The 22,016-nt window shown below is 38.9% G+C and overlaps 1 protein-coding gene and 1 long non-coding RNA gene across 2 annotated transcripts in view; one reads left to right on the top strand and one right to left on the bottom strand.

Moving 5' to 3' along the window:
* The window catches only part of SMC3 (structural maintenance of chromosomes 3), a 37,867-nt gene extending 26,354 nt beyond the window's left edge, over positions 1-11,513 (top strand). Inside the window, exons 18-29 of the mRNA XM_086378978.1 lie at positions 1,774-1,924; positions 3,663-3,815; positions 5,058-5,209; positions 5,989-6,147; positions 6,960-7,067; positions 7,567-7,675; positions 8,274-8,521; positions 8,605-8,817; positions 9,101-9,292; positions 9,446-9,623; positions 10,228-10,334; positions 11,103-11,513. Coding sequence (XP_086235104.1) covers positions 1,774-1,924; positions 3,663-3,815; positions 5,058-5,209; positions 5,989-6,147; positions 6,960-7,067; positions 7,567-7,675; positions 8,274-8,521; positions 8,605-8,817; positions 9,101-9,292; positions 9,446-9,623; positions 10,228-10,334; positions 11,103-11,174 — 1,842 coding nt within the window. The 3' untranslated portion in view covers positions 11,175-11,513. The remainder of the gene's footprint in view (positions 1-1,773; positions 1,925-3,662; positions 3,816-5,057; positions 5,210-5,988; positions 6,148-6,959; positions 7,068-7,566; positions 7,676-8,273; positions 8,522-8,604; positions 8,818-9,100; positions 9,293-9,445; positions 9,624-10,227; positions 10,335-11,102) is intronic.
* A 7,170-nt stretch (positions 11,514-18,683) lies between these two features.
* LOC147344320 (uncharacterized) lies at positions 18,684-21,800 on the bottom strand. The gene is made up of 3 exons (XR_015155314.1): positions 21,192-21,800; positions 20,862-20,939; positions 18,684-18,933 (listed from the first exon to the last, which is right to left on the bottom strand). It is a non-coding gene; the product is annotated as an uncharacterized LOC147344320 (long non-coding RNA).
* Positions 21,801-22,016: the final 216 nt, after the last annotated feature.

A 22,016-nucleotide genomic window follows, 5' to 3' on the forward strand; every position in this document is an offset into this window, starting at 1 on the left:
CATTCCTTTCTTACCGTAGAGGATAGTTAATGCTGGATGAGGAAAGGAAGGAAGACAGAGGTCATAGCCATGACATAAACCATTGCAAAATGTGCAAAGTGTTAAAATACATCAGTACAGGGTATTCTGAGAGTGTAACTCAAGGAGACAAAATTAAGATTTAATAATTGGAGAAGAATTCCCTGTGGAAGTATCATTTAAAGTAAATAAGATTTCTGAATATTCTTTTTTTAAAACAGCTTATAAATTAGATTAAAAATATCTAGCAAGATGATAGGCTCTGAAAGCATAATGTTGCTCTTGTTATTAGCTGGTATGCTTTTTAGCAGATTAAAAATATTACCTAGACATCATCCTTGATAAAAATGTAATTGCTTTGAGGCATTTGGCTTCAGAATGTTGATGGTAGTAGCAGTTATTTCACTGTTTTTTAAGGTTAAAGCTAAAACCCGGGAGAATGAGCTACAGTTGAAGAGGAACAGTGAGAATCTTATGAGCTATTTAAGTAGTCTAGCCTTTTCTTTTAAATCTACAAACTATCTCTGAAGTTTGAGGAGGAGAAATTGAATACTAAATGTGATACGTGAGTGAAGCAAGTCACGAGAGAATGCATATAGTGTTGTTCCCTTTACAATACCTGAACAAAAGTAATCTTAGATGACAGAACTATAAGTGCAAGGAAGTGATTGCCACAAAATTATAAGAGTGGTCATCACCAGCAGGTAACCATTGGAGATAACCGCTATGATTAGAAGAGGGCTACACTTGTGACTTCTGGGTTTTATAGCAGTGTTTTGTTTCTTGTCCTACATGGTGGTTATATTGGTGTTTGCTTTGTAATTATTAATTTAAGCTTAACATATTTATTCAGAGAAAGCAATGGCACTCCACTCCAGTACTCTTGCCTGGAAAATCCCATGGACGGAGGAGCCTGATAGGCTGCAGTCCATGGGGTCGCTAAGAGTTGGACACGACTGAGCAACTTCACTTTCACTTTTCACTTTCACACATTGGAGAAGGAAATGGCAACCCACTCCAGTGTTCTTGCCTGGAGAATCCCAGGGAAGGGGGCTGGTGGGCTGCCGTCTCTGGGGTCACAGAAAGTTGGACACGACTGAAGCAACTTAGCAGCAGCAACAACGTATTTATTGCTTTTTTCTGTATGTAGGATGTATTTCCTAATGTAAAAATTTGATTCTGCCAGTTGAGAGAGAAAAAAGGGAAAATAAATTTTATCTGAAAAAATATTTTTCTGAGTATCTAACTAAGGTTATATGTGTATTATTAGATGAAAATAAAATGAAAATATTTTGAGAATATACTACTAGTTTATATTTGTCCCTTCTGTGTGACAGATGCTACCCTAAATGTTTCACATTTATAACTCGCCTAATCTTAACAACTTTGTGAGGAAGGTACTGTTGTTACTGTAGTTCTGTAGATGAGTATAGAAGTTAAGCAACTTGTCCAGAGCACACATCTGAGAAGCAGAACTGAGATTTGAACTTGATCAGTCTGGCTCCAAAGCCACTGAGCTCTTTATCACCGTACCCTGAAAACCTCTATACTATTGAAAACCTGGATGACTTACATGAGTACAATTTCCAGGATATTTCAGTAGAATGATTTTTCTCACTTGTTCAGTATAAAAATCAACAGTTTTGAAATGTAAAGGCATTTTATTTGTATTTCAGAAAAATGTAATTTACAATTCTGCTAACATTTTAATTGTGTTGTGATTTCTTTGCTTGCTAACAACATACTCATTTTTAGGATGCTATTCCTATGATAAGTAAATTGAGGTACAATCCCAGATTTGACAAAGCTTTCAAACATGTATTTGGAAAAACACTTATTTGTCGTAGTATGGAAGTTTCAACCCAGTTGGCCCGTGCTTTCACTATGGACTGCATAACCTTGGAAGGTTCGTAATAGTAATTATTAGCTTTGAACAAATAAATTTCTTTAAAAGTATTTGAAAATTCATGTCCAGTTACTTGTCATTTTTAAATCCTGTTGGTTTATTCAAGTCAGAATTTAAACAAGGTCAACACTTTATGTTTAATTGATATCTCATAAGTATAATCATTTAATGCATAGTAGAATTAATTTCTTACTTAACCTTTTGGCACCATGGACTTGGTTTGGTGAAGCCTCTGGCACCTTTCTCAAAAATTTTTTAAATGTATTAAACAAAATACTTTGGATCACCAAAGAAACCAGTTGGCATGGTTATCACAGTATTTCTAGAAATATGACATAGTAATTTATTCTTTAAGATATTAAAAATGAGATTTAGCAGTGGACCTCCTGAATTTTATTTTGAGTGAAGGTTAAGAACCTCTGGTATATAGGTTCACTTGTCCTCATTTTCTTTTTTTTTTTCCCCCTATATGTTTACAGGGGAGCATAAACAGTTTCAGTATAGCACAGTTCTCCAGTTTTCCTCCCACCCCCAGAAATTTACTTTTTCAAAGAAATTCTTGTGTTCTGTCTTCATTTTTTTTTCATTCTTTTTTCTATTCTGTTTGCAGCAGTGATTTCCAGCATCCTGTCCTCCAGGTCACTTATCCATTCTTCTGCATCAGTTGTTCTGCTATTGATTCCTTCTAGTGTATTGTTCATCTCGTTTGTTCTTTAGTTCTTCTAGGTCTCTGATAAACATGTCTGCATCTTTTCAATCTTTGTTCTGTTTCTGAGATTCTGGATCATCTTGACTATCATTCTGAGTTCTTCTGGAAGATTGCCTCTCTCCACTTCATTTGGTTGTTTTTCTGGGATTTGTCTTGCCCCTTCATCTGGGACAAAACCCTCTGCTTTTTTCATCCTTGTTAACTTTCTGTGATGTAGTTTTCGTTTTAGCCACTGTGGGACTGTGGTTCTTGCTTCTTCTGTCTGCCCTCTCAAAAATCTTTTGTGTTGTGGATTTGTCTTACTGCTTCCTCTTTATTAGGTTAGGTTAAGCATTCTTGGCATGGGTAATGTGTACTTCTTACTGCGTGTCCCACTGTTAGTGGTCAGCTTTGACCTCTAGCAGATCTTGGTTGTAAAGGTACCTTTTCCCCTTTGTAGGTAATAAATGATATGGACACATGAATATCAGGTTCCCCCAAAAGTTTTTTGCCAAGGGCTGAGCATCCTTTGGTGACCCTTGCCTGACTTGATTAATACATTGAGGATTTCAAAATGATCATTCTAAAATTCTGTGATTGCTTCTATATTTATTAGCTGTCACTTTTCTGTAAAGAAAAGCCCCCTCCTTTTTTCCTTTTTATGTATTGCTGTGATTCATGGATTTTTTTTTTTATTATTCAATGTGTTCCAAATTGCCATTATTATTTTTGATTTTCATATTTCCAGTTATGGCCATTGGTAATTTCAAGCCAGGTTCTGTGTCTTGTTGACATGTTCCTGTTAGTCTTTAACACTTCTTTCCTTTCTGGCAAATGTTCAGGTTTACCTGGAAGGTATATTTTTTAAGTGCAAGTGTTCATATTGTAAAACAACATTTTTTCTGGGGTGGCTGAAACTGTTAACTTTTAAGTTCTTATTAAATAGGTAAAACCTTTAGATTAATCTAGGCGTTTGATTATGAATCAATTTATTGTTGAATAAAGATGTTGTTATACAGAATTACTAATTTTATTGTGTTTTATTAATAGGTGACCAAGTTAGTCATCGAGGTGCTTTGACTGGAGGCTATTATGATACAAGGAAATCTAGACTTGAATTACAAAAAGATGTTAGAAAAGCGGAAGAAGAACTTGGTGAGCTTGAAGCAAAGCTCAATGAAAATCTGCGCAGAAATATTGAAAATATCTTTTTGTCTTGTGTTGCTATAGAGAAAGACCTGTGTTTTGGTTGGAATATACAATCTTTTGAGTGTTAGATGTATTTTCACATACACAGTGGGGGGAAGTATCCCATGTGTTTTATTTTGACTTTTACTTAAGGCTTGTGTAGTATGTCCGTTTAACTTCCGAAAACAGGGAGAAAACTAAAAACCATTGTAATATCCTTTGCTTAACTGTTACATAGTTAATGGCAATGAGTGTATTTCTGAGAGAAAAGAACCTGAGGAACACAGAAATTTAAGATTGTAAAGGGAGCTGAGGAGGATTTGTCAGACAATTATAGGAAGAAAACCAGGATAGGGTTTCACTGGAAGAAGAGTGGGCAGTATCAGGAATGCCACATATTACATAGAAGTTAAATATATAAGGATTGAAAAATGTCTATTAGGGGTTATTATCTTGAGTTTAAGATTTAGTATTAGTGGAGGAAATGTCCATCAAAATGCAAGTCTTAGTAACCATGGTTCTTTCCATTTTTTCAGATAAAAATGGTTTTCTGTGAAAAGTGACTAGTTCAGCTCAAAACTAAAACAGTTGTGCATGTCCATTTTCTTAAAATAACCATGGTATAAGGCAAAAGTGCTTTGTGTCTATACCTTGCATTATGTCACACAATATTAAATACAGGTAGTCAAGCAGTGAAAATAATTATTTTTACTGCTTCATTAGAATATTTTTATTGAAACTGGCATTTTAAAAATTGTGAGTGTATAGCTTCTTTGTCATCAGTTGGAAGCAAGAGCACAGAGAAGAAGGTAAATAAACGTCTTAGCTTTGACTTTGCATACTTTGAAATCTGCCCAAATTTGGCAAGATTTGAGCACAGATCTTGCCTGGGAAAATACGTGAATCCTCCTCTTTACATCTGACTGTCTTATATAGTGCTTTAAGCATAAGTTTATATAGTAAATACTTGCTGAATGAAAAAGATATATATTTTAAAATGTGTATCATTTAGCTTCCTTTAGGACTTTCCCATGGTTTTATTTTATATAGCAGTTGGTAAAATTGTATGTTATTTTGAGAGAGAAGTGGGTTAAAATGTTTAAAGCTGCTTTTATGACTGAACAGACTTGACATAGGATTTAATTCTGTGTTGTTATGGTACTTAAATTTGGGGAAATAGCTTAATCTAGGGATAAAGAAAAGGAAGGGGATACAAGTTAATAGACACTGAAGAGAATTTTCCTTAGCCTTGTATAGGGATTAATAATGAAATTGATCAGCTTATGAACCAAATGCAGCAAATAGAGACTCAGCAAAGGAAATTTAAAGCATCTCGAGATAGCATATTATCAGAAATGAAGATGTTAAAAGAGAAGAGGCAGCAGTCAGAGAAAACCTTTATGCCCAAGGTTCGTAAATATGCTTTTTAAAAATATATTTAATTATATAGATTTGGGGTAGACTATATATTGTGTAGGTTATATAGCATATACATTATGTTCCATTTTCATTTAGGCCCATACTTTGGGTATCTGCATGTATCTTTATCACACTTTTACTCATGAGTACTCATGAGTCTACTTTTGTACGCCAAATTCATATTTTCCAACTTCATTAAGCCGGTAGGCATTTTGAGCCATGACATAAAAGTATTGTTTGATAGTCAGCCAGGTACCATTTGTGTCTGTAAATGCTATTTATGGATTTATTTGACTGCATTTTGCCCAAATTATATTAAAATGAGTTAGAAAGTGAATTGTTATTGCTATTACAAATGATAATATCCATTGGTCTCATAAACATGAGCAGTTTTGACAAAAACTACTAATTTTGTACATCAATTACACTAAAACAACAAAGTTAAAAATGTAGTGTATATACCCACAATTAGACCACCCTAACATTCTAACAACTTCTTTCTGTTTTTATGAATATGCATAATGATTTTTATATAGGTTGACCATGGAATATGATATATTTATTCCACACATCCTGCATAACATTCCATCGTAAACATTTTTCTTGTTGTTGCATAGTTCTAATTATCAAATGTAATGGGCATCTAATATTTGAGATAATATTATTTAAGCTCACTTTAATATCAAATATTGATGGTCTCCAGTTTTTCACTACTGTAAGTGTACACTGACTAATACCGTTACTAATAAATGGAAAATCTGTCATATAGCAACGTAGCTTACAAAGTTTGGAGGCAAGTTTGCATGCTATGGAGTCCACCAGAGAATCACTGAAAGCAGAACTGGGAACTGATTTGCTTTCTCAACTTAGTCTTGAAGATCAGAAGAGGGTAGATGCACTGAATGATGAAATTCGTCAACTTCAGCAGGCAAGTACAGTTGACAGAAAAAAATTTTGTTGGTAATCAACTGTTGTGAAAAGTGTCTTTCTTGCTAGTAAAAGAGTGTGAAAGAGATACTGAGAAAATATAAGATTAAGACTTCCAGTATCCATTAAAGTAAATGAGATTTTAGTAAGATTTTCTAAACCTTATGATAAGGTTGTATAAGAAATCTTTATTTTCTTTCATCTTATTTAATGCCTGTTTGTCATTAGTAAAATTGAGCTTATTAGCTTTGCTATTTATTGATGTGACCACTTTTACATATTTAAAAATACTTTTGATTAAACATTTTAATAACATTTGATTCTTAAATATAGATGTAAATAATTAACCCTAAATTCAAAAAGTGAAAAGCAGGAAAAGAAAAATATTTTTGGTAGTATGCCTTATAAAAAGAACCAGGCACAAAAATAGCCTTTCTGGATAGATAAGAGAGTAGATGAAGAAAATAAAGGTCTTTTAACTCCAGTACTTTGGCCACCTCATGCGAAGAGTTGACTCATTGGAAAAGACTCTGATGTTGGGAGGGATTGGGGGCAAGAGGAGAAGGGGACGACAGAGGATGAGATGGCTGGATGGCATCACTGACTCGATGGACGTGAGTCTGAGTGAACTCCAGGAGTTGGTGATGGACAGGGAGGCCTGGGGTGCTGCGATTCATGGGGTCGCAAAGAGTTGGACACGACTGAGCGACTGATCTGATCTGAATGGAGACAACAACAGATTAACAGCATTCCTGTATGTGAAATGTGCATGCCTATGTAGACAAACAATTGTGTTTTTCTTTTTTCTTCTAGGAAAACAGACAACTACTGAATGAAAGAATTAAATTAGAAGGTATTATTACTCGAGTAGAGACTTACCTCAATGAGAATTTGAGAAAACGCTTGGACCAAGTAGAACAGGTACGTTCTCTTTTGATGGTTTCTTGATGAGCATAACCTTTTGAATATGCTTATGCGAGAGGCTCTGATTTAGAGTATGGACTCTGGGGACAGAAAGACTAGCAGTCTGACGACCTGCCCTGGCTTGGAGATCTCACACTGCCACCTAGTGTGCTGTGTTGGTCAAGTCATTTGATGTTTCTAAGCTCCAGTTTCCTCTTGTGTAAAATAAGCATAGCAGTATGTTTTGTGTGATTATCTGGCATATTCTAGGTACTCAGTAAATATTAGTTACAAATATTTTCTCAGTAGTGGTCAGATGCTAAGAAATTTTTTAGTCATTAATCATTTTTTTCCTGCTTAATGGATACCTTAAGTATTTACAACTATTTAAAGTATGTTTTTTGTGTTTATTCAAACATATCAACAGCTATATAAACATTGGCAGTCATAGCATTTTGAAACTAACAAAGTTTATATTTTTATGGCTTAATGCTCCTGTGTTCCTTTTGTGTTATAGGAACTCAATGAACTGAGAGAGACAGAAGGGGGTACTGTTCTCACTGCTACAACCTCAGAACTTGAAGCCATCAATAAAAGGGTGAAAGATACCATGGCAAGATCAGAAGGTGAATGTTTATTTTGTAAAAATGTTTTTGATATCTAGTTAAATTTAGCTTATTCATTTTATAAGACTATTACAAAATGAAATACCCAAATAGGCAAAAGCATGTACCAGAAGTTTTTGTCGTAAACCGTTTCTAGTGAACAGAGATTAGGGTGTTGATTATAGTCACCTTCATTTTATTGAAATGTTTGTGGCAGTTTTTAAGAGACCATACATTATTAGTTTCATTGACAAAAGCATGGAATAGCTGAATCAAGTTTGTTGACACTTAATTGCTGAGAAGAAAATTATTTTAGGTTTTTATAAACTGAATGGCTTATGTATACTCCCAATTTTATTCTGAATTCTTTCATAAATTTTCACAGGAAAATTTAAACCTATTTATTTTGATAGATTTGACCATTAAAATCTTTGGTCAGATAACACCTTAAAATAGGTGTTATGGGGAATTCCCTGGCGATCCAGTGATTAGGACTCCTTGCTTTCATGCCAGGGATCTAGGTTCACTCTCTGGTCAGAGAACTAAGATCCTGCAAGCCGCATGGCTCAGCCAAAATACAAAAGTGTTATGGCCTAATTTGGTTTTCCCCCCATTTTAGATTTGGACAATTCCATCGATAAAACAGAAGCTGGAATTAAGGAGCTGCAGAAGAGTATGGAGCGCTGGAAAAATATGGAAAAAGAACACATGGATGCTATAAATCATGATACTAAAGAACTAGAAAAGATGACAAATCGACAAGGCATGCTGCTGAAGAAGAAAGAAGAGTGTATGAAGAAAATTCGAGAACTTGGATCACTTCCACAGGAAGCATTTGAAAAATACCAAACACTGAGCCTCAAACAGGTAAATCTAATTTGTTTTAAATATGAAATCTCATTACAAATTTTCCTACATGTGAGTTTGTTTATGTTTTTTTCTCTTTATAGTTGTTTCGAAAACTTGAACAGTGCAACACAGAATTGAAGAAGTATAGCCATGTTAACAAAAAAGCTTTAGATCAGTTTGTAAATTTCTCGGAGCAGAAAGAAAAGTTAATAAAGCGACAAGAAGAGTTGGACAGGGGGTACAAATCAATCATGGAACTGATGAATGTACTTGAACTTCGAAAATATGAAGCTATTCAGTTAACTTTCAAACAGGTATGTTTCTGTTTGTAGTTAATACACAAGCTAAAAGTTTATCATTCAATTTGTAAAGATTTAAAAGCTTTTTTTCCACTGATAATTGTTCTAATATTTACAGACATCCAGTATATATATAGCTATTCTTGTTCTTCTTGTTATTCTTGTTCTATCTTCAAGTTATTCTTGTTCTTAAGATTAAAAAATGAAAATATTTTTTATTCCTTTTAAATAATTTTTGTCTTTGTTTTAAAAAGTACATATTCCATTTGACACCTATTTATATATTATTCATTTTAAGGTATCCAAAAACTTTAGTGAAGTATTCCAGAAGTTGGTCCCTGGTGGCAAAGCTACTTTGGTGATGAAGAAAGGAGATGTGGAAGGCAGTCAGTCTCAGGATGAAGGAGAAGGGAGTGGTGAAAGTGAGAGGGGCTCTGGATCACAAAGCAGTGTTCCATCAGTTGACCAGTTCACTGGAGTTGGAATTAGGGTAAAATAACTTTATATTCAGTTTTCCTGAGAGCATTATCATAGTGGATATTTTGCAAGTCTTAAATTGGTACACTGTATGCAATTTAATTTTAAGTGATGATGGTAATTTTACCCCCTTTGAAATAGTGACTCTAATTAAATATTTTCTTAGGTGTCATTTACAGGAAAACAAGGTGAAATGAGAGAAATGCAACAGCTTTCGGGTGGACAGAAATCCTTGGTAGCTCTTGCTCTGATTTTTGCCATTCAGAAATGTGACCCAGCTCCTTTTTACTTGTTTGATGAGATTGACCAGGCTCTGGATGCTCAGCACAGAAAGGCTGTGTCGGGTACAGTTTTGGTTTCATAGTTTCATAGTAACTTACTAGAAATGATAGCTTGCCTCTTCTATCATATATTTCTTGCTGCCTGAGGTATCTGGGGAGACTAGACAGGGTATTATTCAATAAACAAAATAATTTCTCTTTATTAGACTACAAAGTTTAGTTCTATGAGAAACATGAAACAATTGGAAATCCAACCCCAGTTCAGCTTTTTATACAAATGTCTCTCCTTTTAAAACTTGTTTTTCATGAACAGATTTTATTCAGTGTTTAAATAATCTATACCTGATCTTTAGTAAGTTCAAAAGATCTTGGGGGAGTGGGTAGCAGAAAAAGGTTGTTTTTGGTTTTTCTGGATGAGAAAAATTTACTTTGATATTATTTCTAATCCTACATTTTCTAATCCAGTTAGAAAATGCTGCTTTTATATTCTGTAACTAAGATATCGGTGTTAAAGGTTTATCCCTAGCTTAAGAAATAAATTGATGCTTTCTATAGATGTATGCAAACAGGCAGTTTTAAATTTTAGGTAAGATTAAAGATCATTGCTTTTTAAATTTTTAGTTCTACTGAGAAAACGGTTTTATTAAATTACTCTTTCTTTTTACAGATATGATTATGGAGCTTGCTGTACATGCTCAATTCATTACAACTACTTTTAGGCCTGAACTGCTTGAGTCAGCTGACAAATTCTATGGTGTGAAGTTCAGAAATAAGGTAAAATTTTTTTACATGAAGTTTAAGTTCATATAGTATTTAATCCATTGTATCCATTCAGTTCTTTTTTTTGTTGTTACTTAAGTCATGAGAAAAAATTCAGAAACTTGTTGCTTATTGGATGAAGTCTTTGTGAAAAAAACCTTAAAATGTTTATGAAGCCTATCAGGGGGTTTTTTTTGGCATTCATTGCATAGTTTTATTTTCATTGGCATTAAGAGACATTATCCTCCTCCCTAGTCTATTTAGTGCTTATTTAATGCAGTCTTTAACATTTACATACATTGATTTATATTTGGTTAGACCACATGGCTCTTCCAGGTGTTTTCAGCCTTAAAATTCTTTGAAATAGCAAAGTAATAAAAAACTGAACAAAAATGTGGTTCAGATATTTAGACATTAGTACTTATCTGTATCTTCAGAGCATTAAAATGCAAAATATTTTTTAAACTCATGTGTTGAACAAACTGGAGAAGGAAATGGCAACCCACTCCAGTGTTCTTGCCTGGAGAATCCCAGGGATGGGGGAGCCTGGTGGGCTGCCGTCTATGGGGTCGCACAGAGTCGGACACGACTGAAGCAACTTAGCAGTTGAACAAACAGCATTAAAATAAGGGTTTTATCAGTCAGTGTTTTAGAGTCAGTTGACTTGAAATATGAAATTTATAGGTAATTGGCTGTATTTTTAAAATATTACCGTATCCAGTGGGAACACTGGTAAGTTTCTTTACAATTTAACAGATTCTGTTTTTAATGTTTATTCTTCAGGTTAGTCATATTGATGTGATCACAGCAGAGATGGCCAAAGACTTTGTAGAAGATGATACCACTCATGGTTAATTGGAAAATACTACCCATTGGTCTGGAAGATGTGTAAAGTAATATGATCCTTTTACCCAGGAACTGTAAATTTAAACTTAAATATCTGGTCATTATTAATAGTTTTCAGCTTAGAGTATACATAGTCCTTTTATATTTCTGTCATTGTATTTTATAACGTACTCTGTAATGTTACATTTCTATTCATAGTTTAAGGATTTTATTTCCCACACAACTTTTTGTAAAGTGTTCTCCTGTTTTAAATCTTTTAAAATTTGCTAAATATTGTTTCCTAATTATTTTATCAAGTGTATTGCCTCTTTTTATAGCTTCAATTAAATAATTGGTTTTATGACTGTTTTATGTGGCTTTTTATTTATAGTTGTATGATTGGAAACAAATTTTTCTTAAATATTTGCTTTTTGTTTTGCTTAAGAAAAGGTCTGCCTTCACCTAAAAGATTTTTAAAATATGGTTTAATATTCTGTTGAATTGCAATATGATTTCCAATCCTGGCTGCTTGTTTAAATCCATGGGAGGGAGCTTTTAAAAATGTAACACCGCTTGAGTCTTTCCCTAGACCACTTGAATCCAAATCTCTAAGGAATAGAGTCTTGGTCAATGTTAATTCTAAAGTTCCATAAGGTGATCCTGACCCTCAGTGAGGATTAGAAACCCTGCTATAACTCAATGTAACTGTCCTTTAAAAAGTATTTTTAATTTAAAATGGCAGTGTGTTTAATAGAAGTTAGGAAGTGTATCCAAGAAATTGTTGTTCCTCCAGATAAGTAAATAGTTTGGAAAACCTTGTTGTTGGAACATTGGTCTTTTCCCAAAGGAGAGCTTTGTTGTTTATTGTGTTTTTAAATTGCTTATTGAGGTAATTCACACACCATAACATTCACCCTTCAAAATAGTATAGCACAATTCAGTGCTTTTTAGTTTATTCACAGAATTGTGCAACCATCTGTACAATCAAATTTTAGAGCATTTCAGTTACCCCACAAGTAACACTGTACCAATCAGCAGTCACTCTACGTCTCCCTTTCCTCTTATTCCCCTGGCAACCACAAATGTATGTTTCATACTATGGATTTGCCTATTCTGGACATTTCATGTAAACAGAATTATACAGTATAGGACCTTTTATGACTAGCTTCATTTATTTAGCATGTTTTCAAGGTTCATTTATGGTGTAGCACATACCAGTATTTGATTCCATTTTATTGCTGAATAATATCCCATTGTATGATTATACATTTTGACTCATGAACGTTTGTTTGAACTGGTCAGGTCTGCTTAAACTTGGATATTTTTCAATATAGTTACCTGTATTTTCATTTTATGGATCATTTCCTTTGTTTTTGAGGCAGACATAGCATTACTTGAATTTTCAGCTCTAAGGGGAAGTCAGCACCCTTAACCTTTATGTTGTTCAAAGGTCACCTGTATACTGTGTTGTTTTTATCATTAGTTGGACATTTGGGTTGTTTCTACCTTTTGGCTAGTATAAATAATGTTTCTGTGAATATCTATGAACAAGTTTTTGTGTATTCTTGGGTGTTTACCTAGGATTGGAATTGTTGGGTGATGTGGTATGTTTAACATTTTGAGGAATTGCCAGACTTTTCCAAAGGAACTGTATCATTTTATATTTCTACCAGTAGTTTGTGAGGGTTCTGATTTTTCCATATCCTCACCAACACTTAATCTCTCTTTTTGTTATAGCCGTTCTTACGTGAAGTGGTATCTCATTGTGGTTTTAATTTGCATTTTCCTGATGACTAATGATGTTAAGTACCTTTTTATGTACTTACTGGTCATTTATGTGTCATCTTTGGTGAAATGTCTGTTCACATCTTTTGCCCATGTTTAAATTCTGTTAACTCGTATTCTTATTATAGAATCATAGTTTATATTATTACAGGATACTAATAACAGAAGTGGGAGTTTTTTATATATTCTGGATACAAAAGTCCGTTGTCAGGTGTGTGACTTGTAGATATTTTCTCCCAGCCCTTGTCTTTTTACTTTCTTAATAATATCTTTTGAAGCATAACATTTAAACAACTCATTTGTCCAGATTTCCACTTAAGGAAATTTCCTCCTAAGGCCTCCAGTCAGATTGGACTAGGGCCCACTCTTTCCAGCCTTATTGTAACTTGATCACCTCTTTAAAAGCCCTGTCTCCAAAACAGTAGTGGTATTTGGAGGTAGTGGGGTTGGAACTTAAATGTGTGCATTTGCTCATGTGGGTTGGGAGGATACAATACAGTGTGCGCAAGAGACACAGGTTTGATCCCTGGGTCAGGAAAATCCCCTGGAGTAGAAAATGGCAACCCCTCCAGTATTCTTGCCTGGAAAATTTCCATGGACAGAGGCGCCTGGTGGGCTACAGTCAATGAGCCCACAAAGAGTTGGACACAACTGAGAGATTGAGCACACACACATACAGTAGATTGTTTATCTTCCTAAGAGAGAATTTGGTTCAAGAAATAGAATTCTAAGACCCCATTCAAAGGGTTATATAAGCACAGTATCCTTCTAACATTCCTAAAATGTTTCTTAAGCATGTCCCCAGGAATATTCATTATGAGTCACCCATGGACATTGAAGAGCCGACTGATTGGAAAAGTCCCCAGCATCAGGGAAAGGTTGAGGGCAGGAGGAGAAGAGGGCAACAAAAGTTGAAATGGTTGGATGGCATCACCGACTCAATGGCTATGAGTTTGAGCAAAGTTGGGAGATAGTGAAGGACAGGGAATCCTGGCGGGCTGTAGTTCATGGGGTTGCAAAGAGTCGGACATGACTGAGAGACTGAACGACAACAAATGCAGACTGAAGTGGTTGGTATATAGTTTATGATCTATAACTTTCCCCTGATACAATCAAGCCTCCATAGTAAAGAATTTGGCAGGGATGTTACATGCATGGCATTATTCTAGAACTTGCTAATAATCTTCTTAAGCATCTCCCCAAGAGTGTAAATGAGACTTAAGTGAGTTTATAACAGTAAGCACCTAAATAGTGAAACAATATAAATGTAAAACCCATTTTCCTTTCTATATCTCATCATAAATTTTTATATTATGTAATTTTTTGGGCTCTCTACCCTTATAGGTTCTTAGTTCCCTGACCAAGGATTGAACCTGGGCCCCTGGCAGTGGAAGGATGGAGTCCTAACCTAGTGGACCGCTAGGGAGTTCCTCATAAATTATTCTTACTGAACAGAAAAATGTGAAAATCCTGGAATATTTGGCTAACCCAGAAACTCAGAGGAAGGACAGAAATTCACCAAAGGAATTAGCCAGTGATTCATAAATCTAAAAAGGGTTTCTCTCTGTTCTGATTTTTCCACTCTGAGATTTTACTAATATTATTTACAAAGTACTAATAGATTTGAAGAGTGTATATATTACATGTAGTTTTGAAGAATATGGCATTTTTAGGTCACCTTACCAGCCAGACTTCCACAATTAACATTTTTGGGCATTTCCTTCAAATTTTCATACAAAATTTTATGGTTAGGTTTATACTGGGTATATAATTTTATATCCTGAACTTTTCAGTTAGTAATACAATATGAAATATCCCTCTTTAATCTCTTCAGAAACAAAATTTTAATAGCCACAAAATTCTGTCAGAAGTAGCCTAATTTACTTAAATATCTCCTATTGGATGCTTAGGTTGTTTCAGCAACAGTGCCAAAATGAGCATTTTTACCCAGAACCCTGGAAATTAATTTTCTCAAGATAGAAAGCTTTTTGTTTAATTTCTGCACCTTTTTTAAAACACATGAAATATGGGATGATAGCTCTTTGTCCTCCCCGGTTAACTGCAAATAGGGGAGCTGTTTTGTACAGTGTTGATCAGTCCTCCACGTTACACGCAGTAACGGATTTCAAAGGGTGAGTCACCACCATCTTTTGTTTAATCAAAACCTTTTCCCTCCCTACCCTTCTCCCCTTTTCTTTAGCTCTCACCTATTTAGGTACACTCTGATCTCTGTCTGCCTGAATGTCCTAGGGGGCTGGGTTACTCCTGGCTGCCAGTCTTGTCTGCATGAAAGATGCCAGTGTTGCTCCATAAATCTGCCACCTTGTGGCACTTGGTCTCCCCTTCCTACAGACAGAGAGTCTTCTGGGTGTAAGAGCCCTTGTAGCAGCCAGTAACTGCACAGGGATATGAGGCTGCATAGAGATCAGGGTTTCAAGGAGAACATGGATATATTTACTCCCTCAAGTCATCACATTGGCTGGCATAAGTCTGTTAGCATTTGAATGTTTTATGGATTCTGTATGGTTCAGACCAGTGCCTGGCATGTTGCTTATGTAATACACAGTCAAGTGTGTGGTGATACCAAATCCAGCCTTAGTCTCCTAAGTATGAAACTTTTGTTCATTAAAAATGATGGTTCTATAAACTGGTAAGACAGAAGTACATATAGGTGAGAGAGAGAAAAAAAAAAAACACTAGAAAGTTGAAAGTGAAGAACATGGATGTGAGACCAAATCATTTGGAACTAAGGCCACCTGATGCGAAGAGCTGACTCATTTGTAAACACCCTGATGCTGGGAAAGACAGGGCAGGAGGAGAAGGGACGACAGAGGAGGGGATGGTTGGATGGCATCACCGACTCAATGGACATGAGTTTGGGTAGGCTCTAGGAATTGGTGATGGACAAAGAGGCCTGGTGTGCTGCGGTTCATGGGGTCGCAGAGTCAGACATGACTGAGCGACTGAACTGAACTGCAACTGAACTGAAGGCCACAGAAGTGGTTATTGTGTAACATAGGGAAAGGATCATGTTGCTTCTAAGGCAGAAGCCTGCTAGGAGAGGTTTTTTTTTTTAAAATAGGAATCTGTCATGTCACCTCAGAATTAGAAACAATGATTAAGATTTTTGGTAAGATTGAGGTTTGCTGCAGCTGTGCTTTGCTCCTGATACTCTAAATCCCAAATTAGTTCATTTATTTCCAGAACCACTAGAGGGGGCCCTTCCCACATGCCAACCCCTCCTTTTTTCAGTCTATAGTTTTCAAACTAGTTTCCTCTTTAGTTCCTTAGAGTTTCAAGAGCAATGAGCAGGTTGAGATGTGATATTTTTGAGATTTCCCTGTTGCAGAAGTTCGAGCTAAGTGTTAACTGCTTGCAGTTCAGTCATAAATTGGATGCCTTCAGCCAAGGTGGCTAGTGCTTGCAACAGGTTGTATTGTTGCTATTTACAAAGCTATGCTGCAGATGTTTAATAGAATCTTGTTAACAAAGCCACAACCCCTTCTTGCAAAGCCCTACTCAGAGCAGCTTTTTTTTTCTGCTTGTGACTTCTGAATCCTGTAGACCCAGAAGAGACTGTCTTCGTTTCCCCTGTTTTCTGTTGCTGACTTTCACCTTGCATCCCTTAATGTAAACAGCTTCACATATGACATTGCATTTCAGTTCACCATTTCATCATCATCTCTCCTACACAACTCTGAGGCAGAATCAGGGTCTCTTACATTCTCTCACAGAATGATGACAGTACTTGCTGGTTGGTTTTCTAAGAAACCTTCTTAGCACCCCCGTAGCCTTGGAGAAAGTACTGTTATCCCTCTTAAGGATTCTCCCAGAAGCCCGGTTTCCATACTGCTGAAGAATAAAGTGTTCATCCTCCTGGGAAGCAGGTGTGAAGCAGCGTGTGTGCCTCCTTGTGCACACGCAGGGCCCTGCCTTGACCTTAATCTTCGCCCCCCTAAAGCTACATCTGTGACCCTGATGCAAATAACTGGCACTGAGCCTGGCCTTACAGTGGCCTGGAGTTTTTAAGGTACAAGTAGAGAAATAAGCAGCGTGGTCTTTCAATTCTGAGGTAAGAATGTCTGGTCTTTCATCTCAAGTGTGAGATAAAAGCTCCGGAACCTTCAAGAAAGAGAAACTACTGAAGCTGCATGCCAACGAGGTCTTTCCAGTGACCTTTTGCTTCCTTTTTTTTTTGTGGACACAATCCTGGAGTGTCTGTTGTCTAACCTCTGTCCTTGGCTGGATATTAAAAAGAAATGTTTGGGGACTTACCAGAAGATCCAGTAGTTAGGACTTGGTATTTTCACTGCCGGGGCCCTGGGTTCGATCTCTGGTCAGGGAACTAAGATCCTGCAAGCAATGCAGTACGGGAAAAAAAAAGTTTGATTTCAGGTGGTCATCTTGATCCCTTGGGACAGAAGCATCTTTGCCATGTATTGAATTTATACAGTTTAACTTTGGGTGAGTTAATAGTAACTAATTACCTACTAAATACTAGACAGGGGTTTCCCTGGTGGCTCAGTGGTAAAGAATTCACCTGCCAATGCAGGAGACATGGGTTCGATTCCTGGGTCTGGAAGATCCCTGGGAGGAAGAAATACAAGAACACCCCAGTATTTTTGCCTGGGAAGTCGCATGGACAGAGGAGCCTAGTGGGCTACAGTTCATGAGGTCACAAAAAACAGGCAGACACGACAACAACAAATACCAGACAGCCCCTTTATCATCTCACTTGAGGGCAATAAATTTGAGGTGGGTGGTGGTAACTAGTCTGCACAAAAAGAAGCTTCCATGAGGGTGAAGGAACTTGCTGAAAAATTCCTGCAAGAAAGAGGTGGGGGGAGTTCCCTGGTGGTCCAGTGGCCAAGACTCTGTGCTTCCAAAGCAGGGGGCCTGGGCTCAGTCTGGTCAGGGAACTAGATTCTGCATGCTGCAATTAAGAGTTTGCATGCTGCAACCAAGACCTGACGCAGCCAATTAAATATTTTAAAAAAGAGAAAGTGGTGGGGCTGAGAGTAGAGAGCCCTGCTCTCCCTTATTTCACTAGATCTCTTCTCTCTGACTCCCTTTTAAAAACTCAAAGTTGGTACCGACACTGGCGGAATGACCTGCCACAAAGCAGGGTGAAAGCACCTCTGGACCAGTCGGTTTCCGAGCTGCCTACAAATCTGAGGTGTATTCCCGGAGCTTTTTTTTTTTCCTGCAGCTACGTTCCCCACCCCCAACCCATCCCCCAGGGATGCCAGGCCACAAAAGCAAAAAGCTTTGTTGAAATGCAGTCCTGGGTTCTGCAGTCCCTAGCTTCAGATGGTCCCTGGGAAGCAATTGCAGATCCAAAACTCCCCCCGACCCCAGTCTGTATCACACATATATCTTTTGCAGAGGAGCATACTGGCTAAGTGCTTTTGATTCTGGAATTCTCTAGCACTTAACTGTCAGTTCCTCTCAAGTCCCCCAACCCTATTCTCAGCTCCCAGTATTAAAAAGGCAAAGATTGCACATTGAGCTCTGGCCACCACCACTAGCCCTCTTCCCTGCCCATGCATCTGAGAGCTCAGCTTTCCTGGAGGAGAGCCTGGGTTCAACCTCGTGCATCCCAAAGGGTAGGACTGTGATTCCACGCCCCTCCCCACACTGTCCCTTTTCTCTCTTGGTTCTCGAATGCACCTAATTATTCTTTACTTTGTAGTTTGTAGGTATAAGAGGGTTTTTAAAGCAGTAACATGAGACGTTTGAGGTAGAGGAGGACTTGGAAGTTGAGGGAACTAAGAATAGTTCTAGATCACCAAGATTTTACTACTGCAAAGGCAGGGTATGGGGGTAACAGTTTTATTTGCTCTTCAAGACTGAAAAGATTCTCCAGTCTCAGGAAGTCGGGCCCCTTTTCTGAGATCTCCACAATCTATTCTTGCACCAACAGATTGAATCTGAAGCAGGAACCAGGGCAGAACTCTCATCTGAGTTGAACCTGTGCTTTTCCCCAAGTTCTTTTCTTCTGTCACTTTAAAAACAGAAACCTTTTGTTTGTATGAATTTAGAGTAAAATCCCGTTAAAACCCTCCATCCCGTGTGCACTATGAGCATTGACACCGCATCTGTCTAATTTTCTGTTTTGCTGTTTATTTTTGCCATTTTTATCCACAAGTTGTTTGTGGAATGCATGAATGATCAATAATAGCAGCTGGCACTTACTGAGCGTTTACTGTGTGCCAGGCTCTGTGCTCAGCGACTTATATTCTCTATGGCAAGGGCAGAGAAGCCTCACCACCACCCTGAGAGAGGAGCTGTTGTTCAAAAAATGGGACTGAGCCTCGAAGGGGCTATTTCCCCACCCCAACCCCTGGCCACACAGCTCTAAGCGGGGGCGGCAGACCCAGCCCAGGTCGGTCCTCCTCTGAGGTCCACATCCCGTGTGGTGCCTCCCTGTCCGTGAACCTTCCACCTGCCCGCAGGCCGTGACCTGGGACACCCCAGGCTGCTGATCCCCTCTGAATTCTCCCATGGTCTATTTCTATCGTTGCCATGATTCCCTTTGACTGGGTTCCCCATACAGAAGGGGGCGTGGATGCTCGAGATAGCTATGTTCTGTACGGCCACCCTGGCCCACTCTAGGGCTGAACTTGGTAGCTAGGGAAGAGTCGGGAATAATTCAGCTAGAAGTTTGATGAGAAATGTACAAATACCCCATATCCCAGAGGAGTTCTAATCTGAACCTGTGTCACCCAGCCTTGCCTCACCATCATATTCGCTTGGAGTGTTGTTTATTTTGTTTTTCGTCCTTTTTCGGGGGCCAGGCTGCTCAGCTTGCAGGATCTCAGTTCCCTGGTCAAGAATTGACCCTGGGCCACGGCAGTGAACGCTCGCCATCCTAACCGCTAGACCACCAGGGAACTCCCCACTTGGAGTGGTTTTTAAGTGTTTACTTACTTATTTAGCCATGTCGGGGCTTAGTTGCGCAGGCTCAGTGGTTGTGGCACATGGGCTTAGTTGCCCTGAGGCATGTGGGATCTTAGTTCCCTGACCAGGGATCGAACCCATGTCCCTTGCATCGCAGGGCAGATTCTTAACCAGGGAGGTGCCCTGGAGTGGTTTTTATATTTCTTTCTTTCTTTATTTTTGGCCTTGCTGGGTCTTTGTTGCTGCCCACAGGCTTTCTCTAGTTAAGGCAAGTGGGGGCTATTCTCTCGCAGGAGTGTGCGGGCTTCGCCCTGCGGCGGCCTCTCTTGTTGCAGAGCACAGGCTCTAGGGCGTGTGGGCTTCAGTAGTTGTGGCTCAAGGGATCCAGAGCAAGGGTTCGATAGTGGTGGCACACGGGCTTAGTTGCTCCGTGGCATGTGGGATCTTCCCAGACCAGGGACTGAACCCATGTCCTCTGCACTGCAAGGCGGATTCTTAACTACTAGACCACCCAAGAAGCCCTTGAAGTTGTTTTTGATTGAAGCTGCTGTTTTGCGAGCGTTTCCCTTGGAGGTTCTAAATCAGCAGGTCTGGGGCAGGGCCCAGGAAGGTTACAGGCCCTGCCTGTTAACTGGGAAAATCTATGGGCCTTAAAGAGAAGGCTCAGGCTGTTGAAACCCTTCACCTTTGGAACAAAGAGTGGCCCATGAACTTGGGAGGAATCCTTTCTGATTCTTTACGCAAAGAAAAGAAGCAGGCTTTTGGGGTTTGCTTTATGTAAGGGGAAAGTTAAAACTTTCATCTGAACCGAGGTAAACAGTGGGCGGCAGCTGGATGCAGTGGGGTGGGAGGGCGGGTGGTCCCTGCGACTGGCAGACTTCAAAAGGCCTCCAGACTGGAAGGCTGGGATGGCAGAGGTGAGCCAACCAGAGCTGCCGCCGTCCCACCAGCCAGAGGACTGTGCCACTCCCCTGTTTGACTTGGGGGCTTTAAGCTAATTCCTGTCTTGAGGGGAGAGTAGTTCAAACTCACCAGCTTGACTCCTGGGCCTCCTCAGTAGACAGGACCTGGCCGCTCCCAGCTGAGGGTCTCTGCCGGCCGCCAGCAGTTCTGAGGGGAGATTCGGAGCATAATCACAGTGACAGTGTGGGCAGCTGAAGAGCCTGACAGCGGTTCCCTGTCACCCCAATACCTCCTTTGCACACCTGAAGTTTCTGGGAAGCTTCTGTTGGAAGCTAAGAGCTCAGCGTGCCCAGCTCAGGGTTTCCTCATGCCCAGCCAGTGAGTCTGGCCACCGGGAAAACCCCCAAAGCCTCTTGCCCACAGTCCCCACTTGGAGCATTTCTGACCCCAGAGCTGTACCAGGCCCTGCTCTGGTAGAAGCCCCCGGCCTGCCCAGTCCGTCACGGGCATCACTGTGACTCTGCTTCCTTCCAGATGGCTTCCCACCCTCATGCTGCTCTCATTCCTGGGCCAGGAGCCAGCTTCCTTCCATACCTGCCCCACCTTCTCCCCACCCTCTTATATCACTAAGGCTTCTGAAACCTTCAGCCTCAGACTCAACACCTGAAACCTTCCGTTACCTCCTGACCACCCTCTTATATCACTAAGGCTTCTGAAACCTTCAGCCTCAGACTCAACACCTGAAACCTTCCGTTACCTTCTGACCACCCTCTTATATCACTAAGGCTTATAAAAACTTCAGCCTCAGTCTCAACACCTGAAAGCTTCCGTTACCTCCTGATGAGTCCCTTTGACGTCTCTCATTGTTCAAGTCCTTTTGATGGAGAGGGATTTTCTCATCTACCTCTTCTCTCAGGCTTCGGAAGAGGGACAGTGAGCTCCTGGCTCTGGGATGCCACTTTGCGTCACCACTCTGTTCAGCAATCACTCTTCTGTAGCTCCATCTACCCTGGCTCCCACCCTCAACATCACCACCAGCATCGGAAGCATCACCAGCTCTCAGGACACTAGTGTACTTGGCCTTAAGCTCCATCTTCCTCTCCATCCACAGCCCCTCAGCATCCACTGGGGCTTCATTCTTTCCAATTTCCACTTACAGGTGTCCTCCCACCCCAACCCTGGCCTCTTCCTAAACATATGAGATCTGTGTTGAAGCATGGTTTTGGAATTTTGAAAATATGATTCTCATACACAGTATGCATGCTAAGTTGCTTCAGTCATGTC

Source organism: Bos grunniens, chromosome 26 (assembly GCF_055505025.1).
Source record: "Bos grunniens cultivar Pamir isolate PY7600 chromosome 26, Bosgru_T2T1.0, whole genome shotgun sequence".
NCBI classification, from domain to species: domain Eukaryota; kingdom Metazoa; phylum Chordata; class Mammalia; order Artiodactyla; family Bovidae; genus Bos; species Bos grunniens.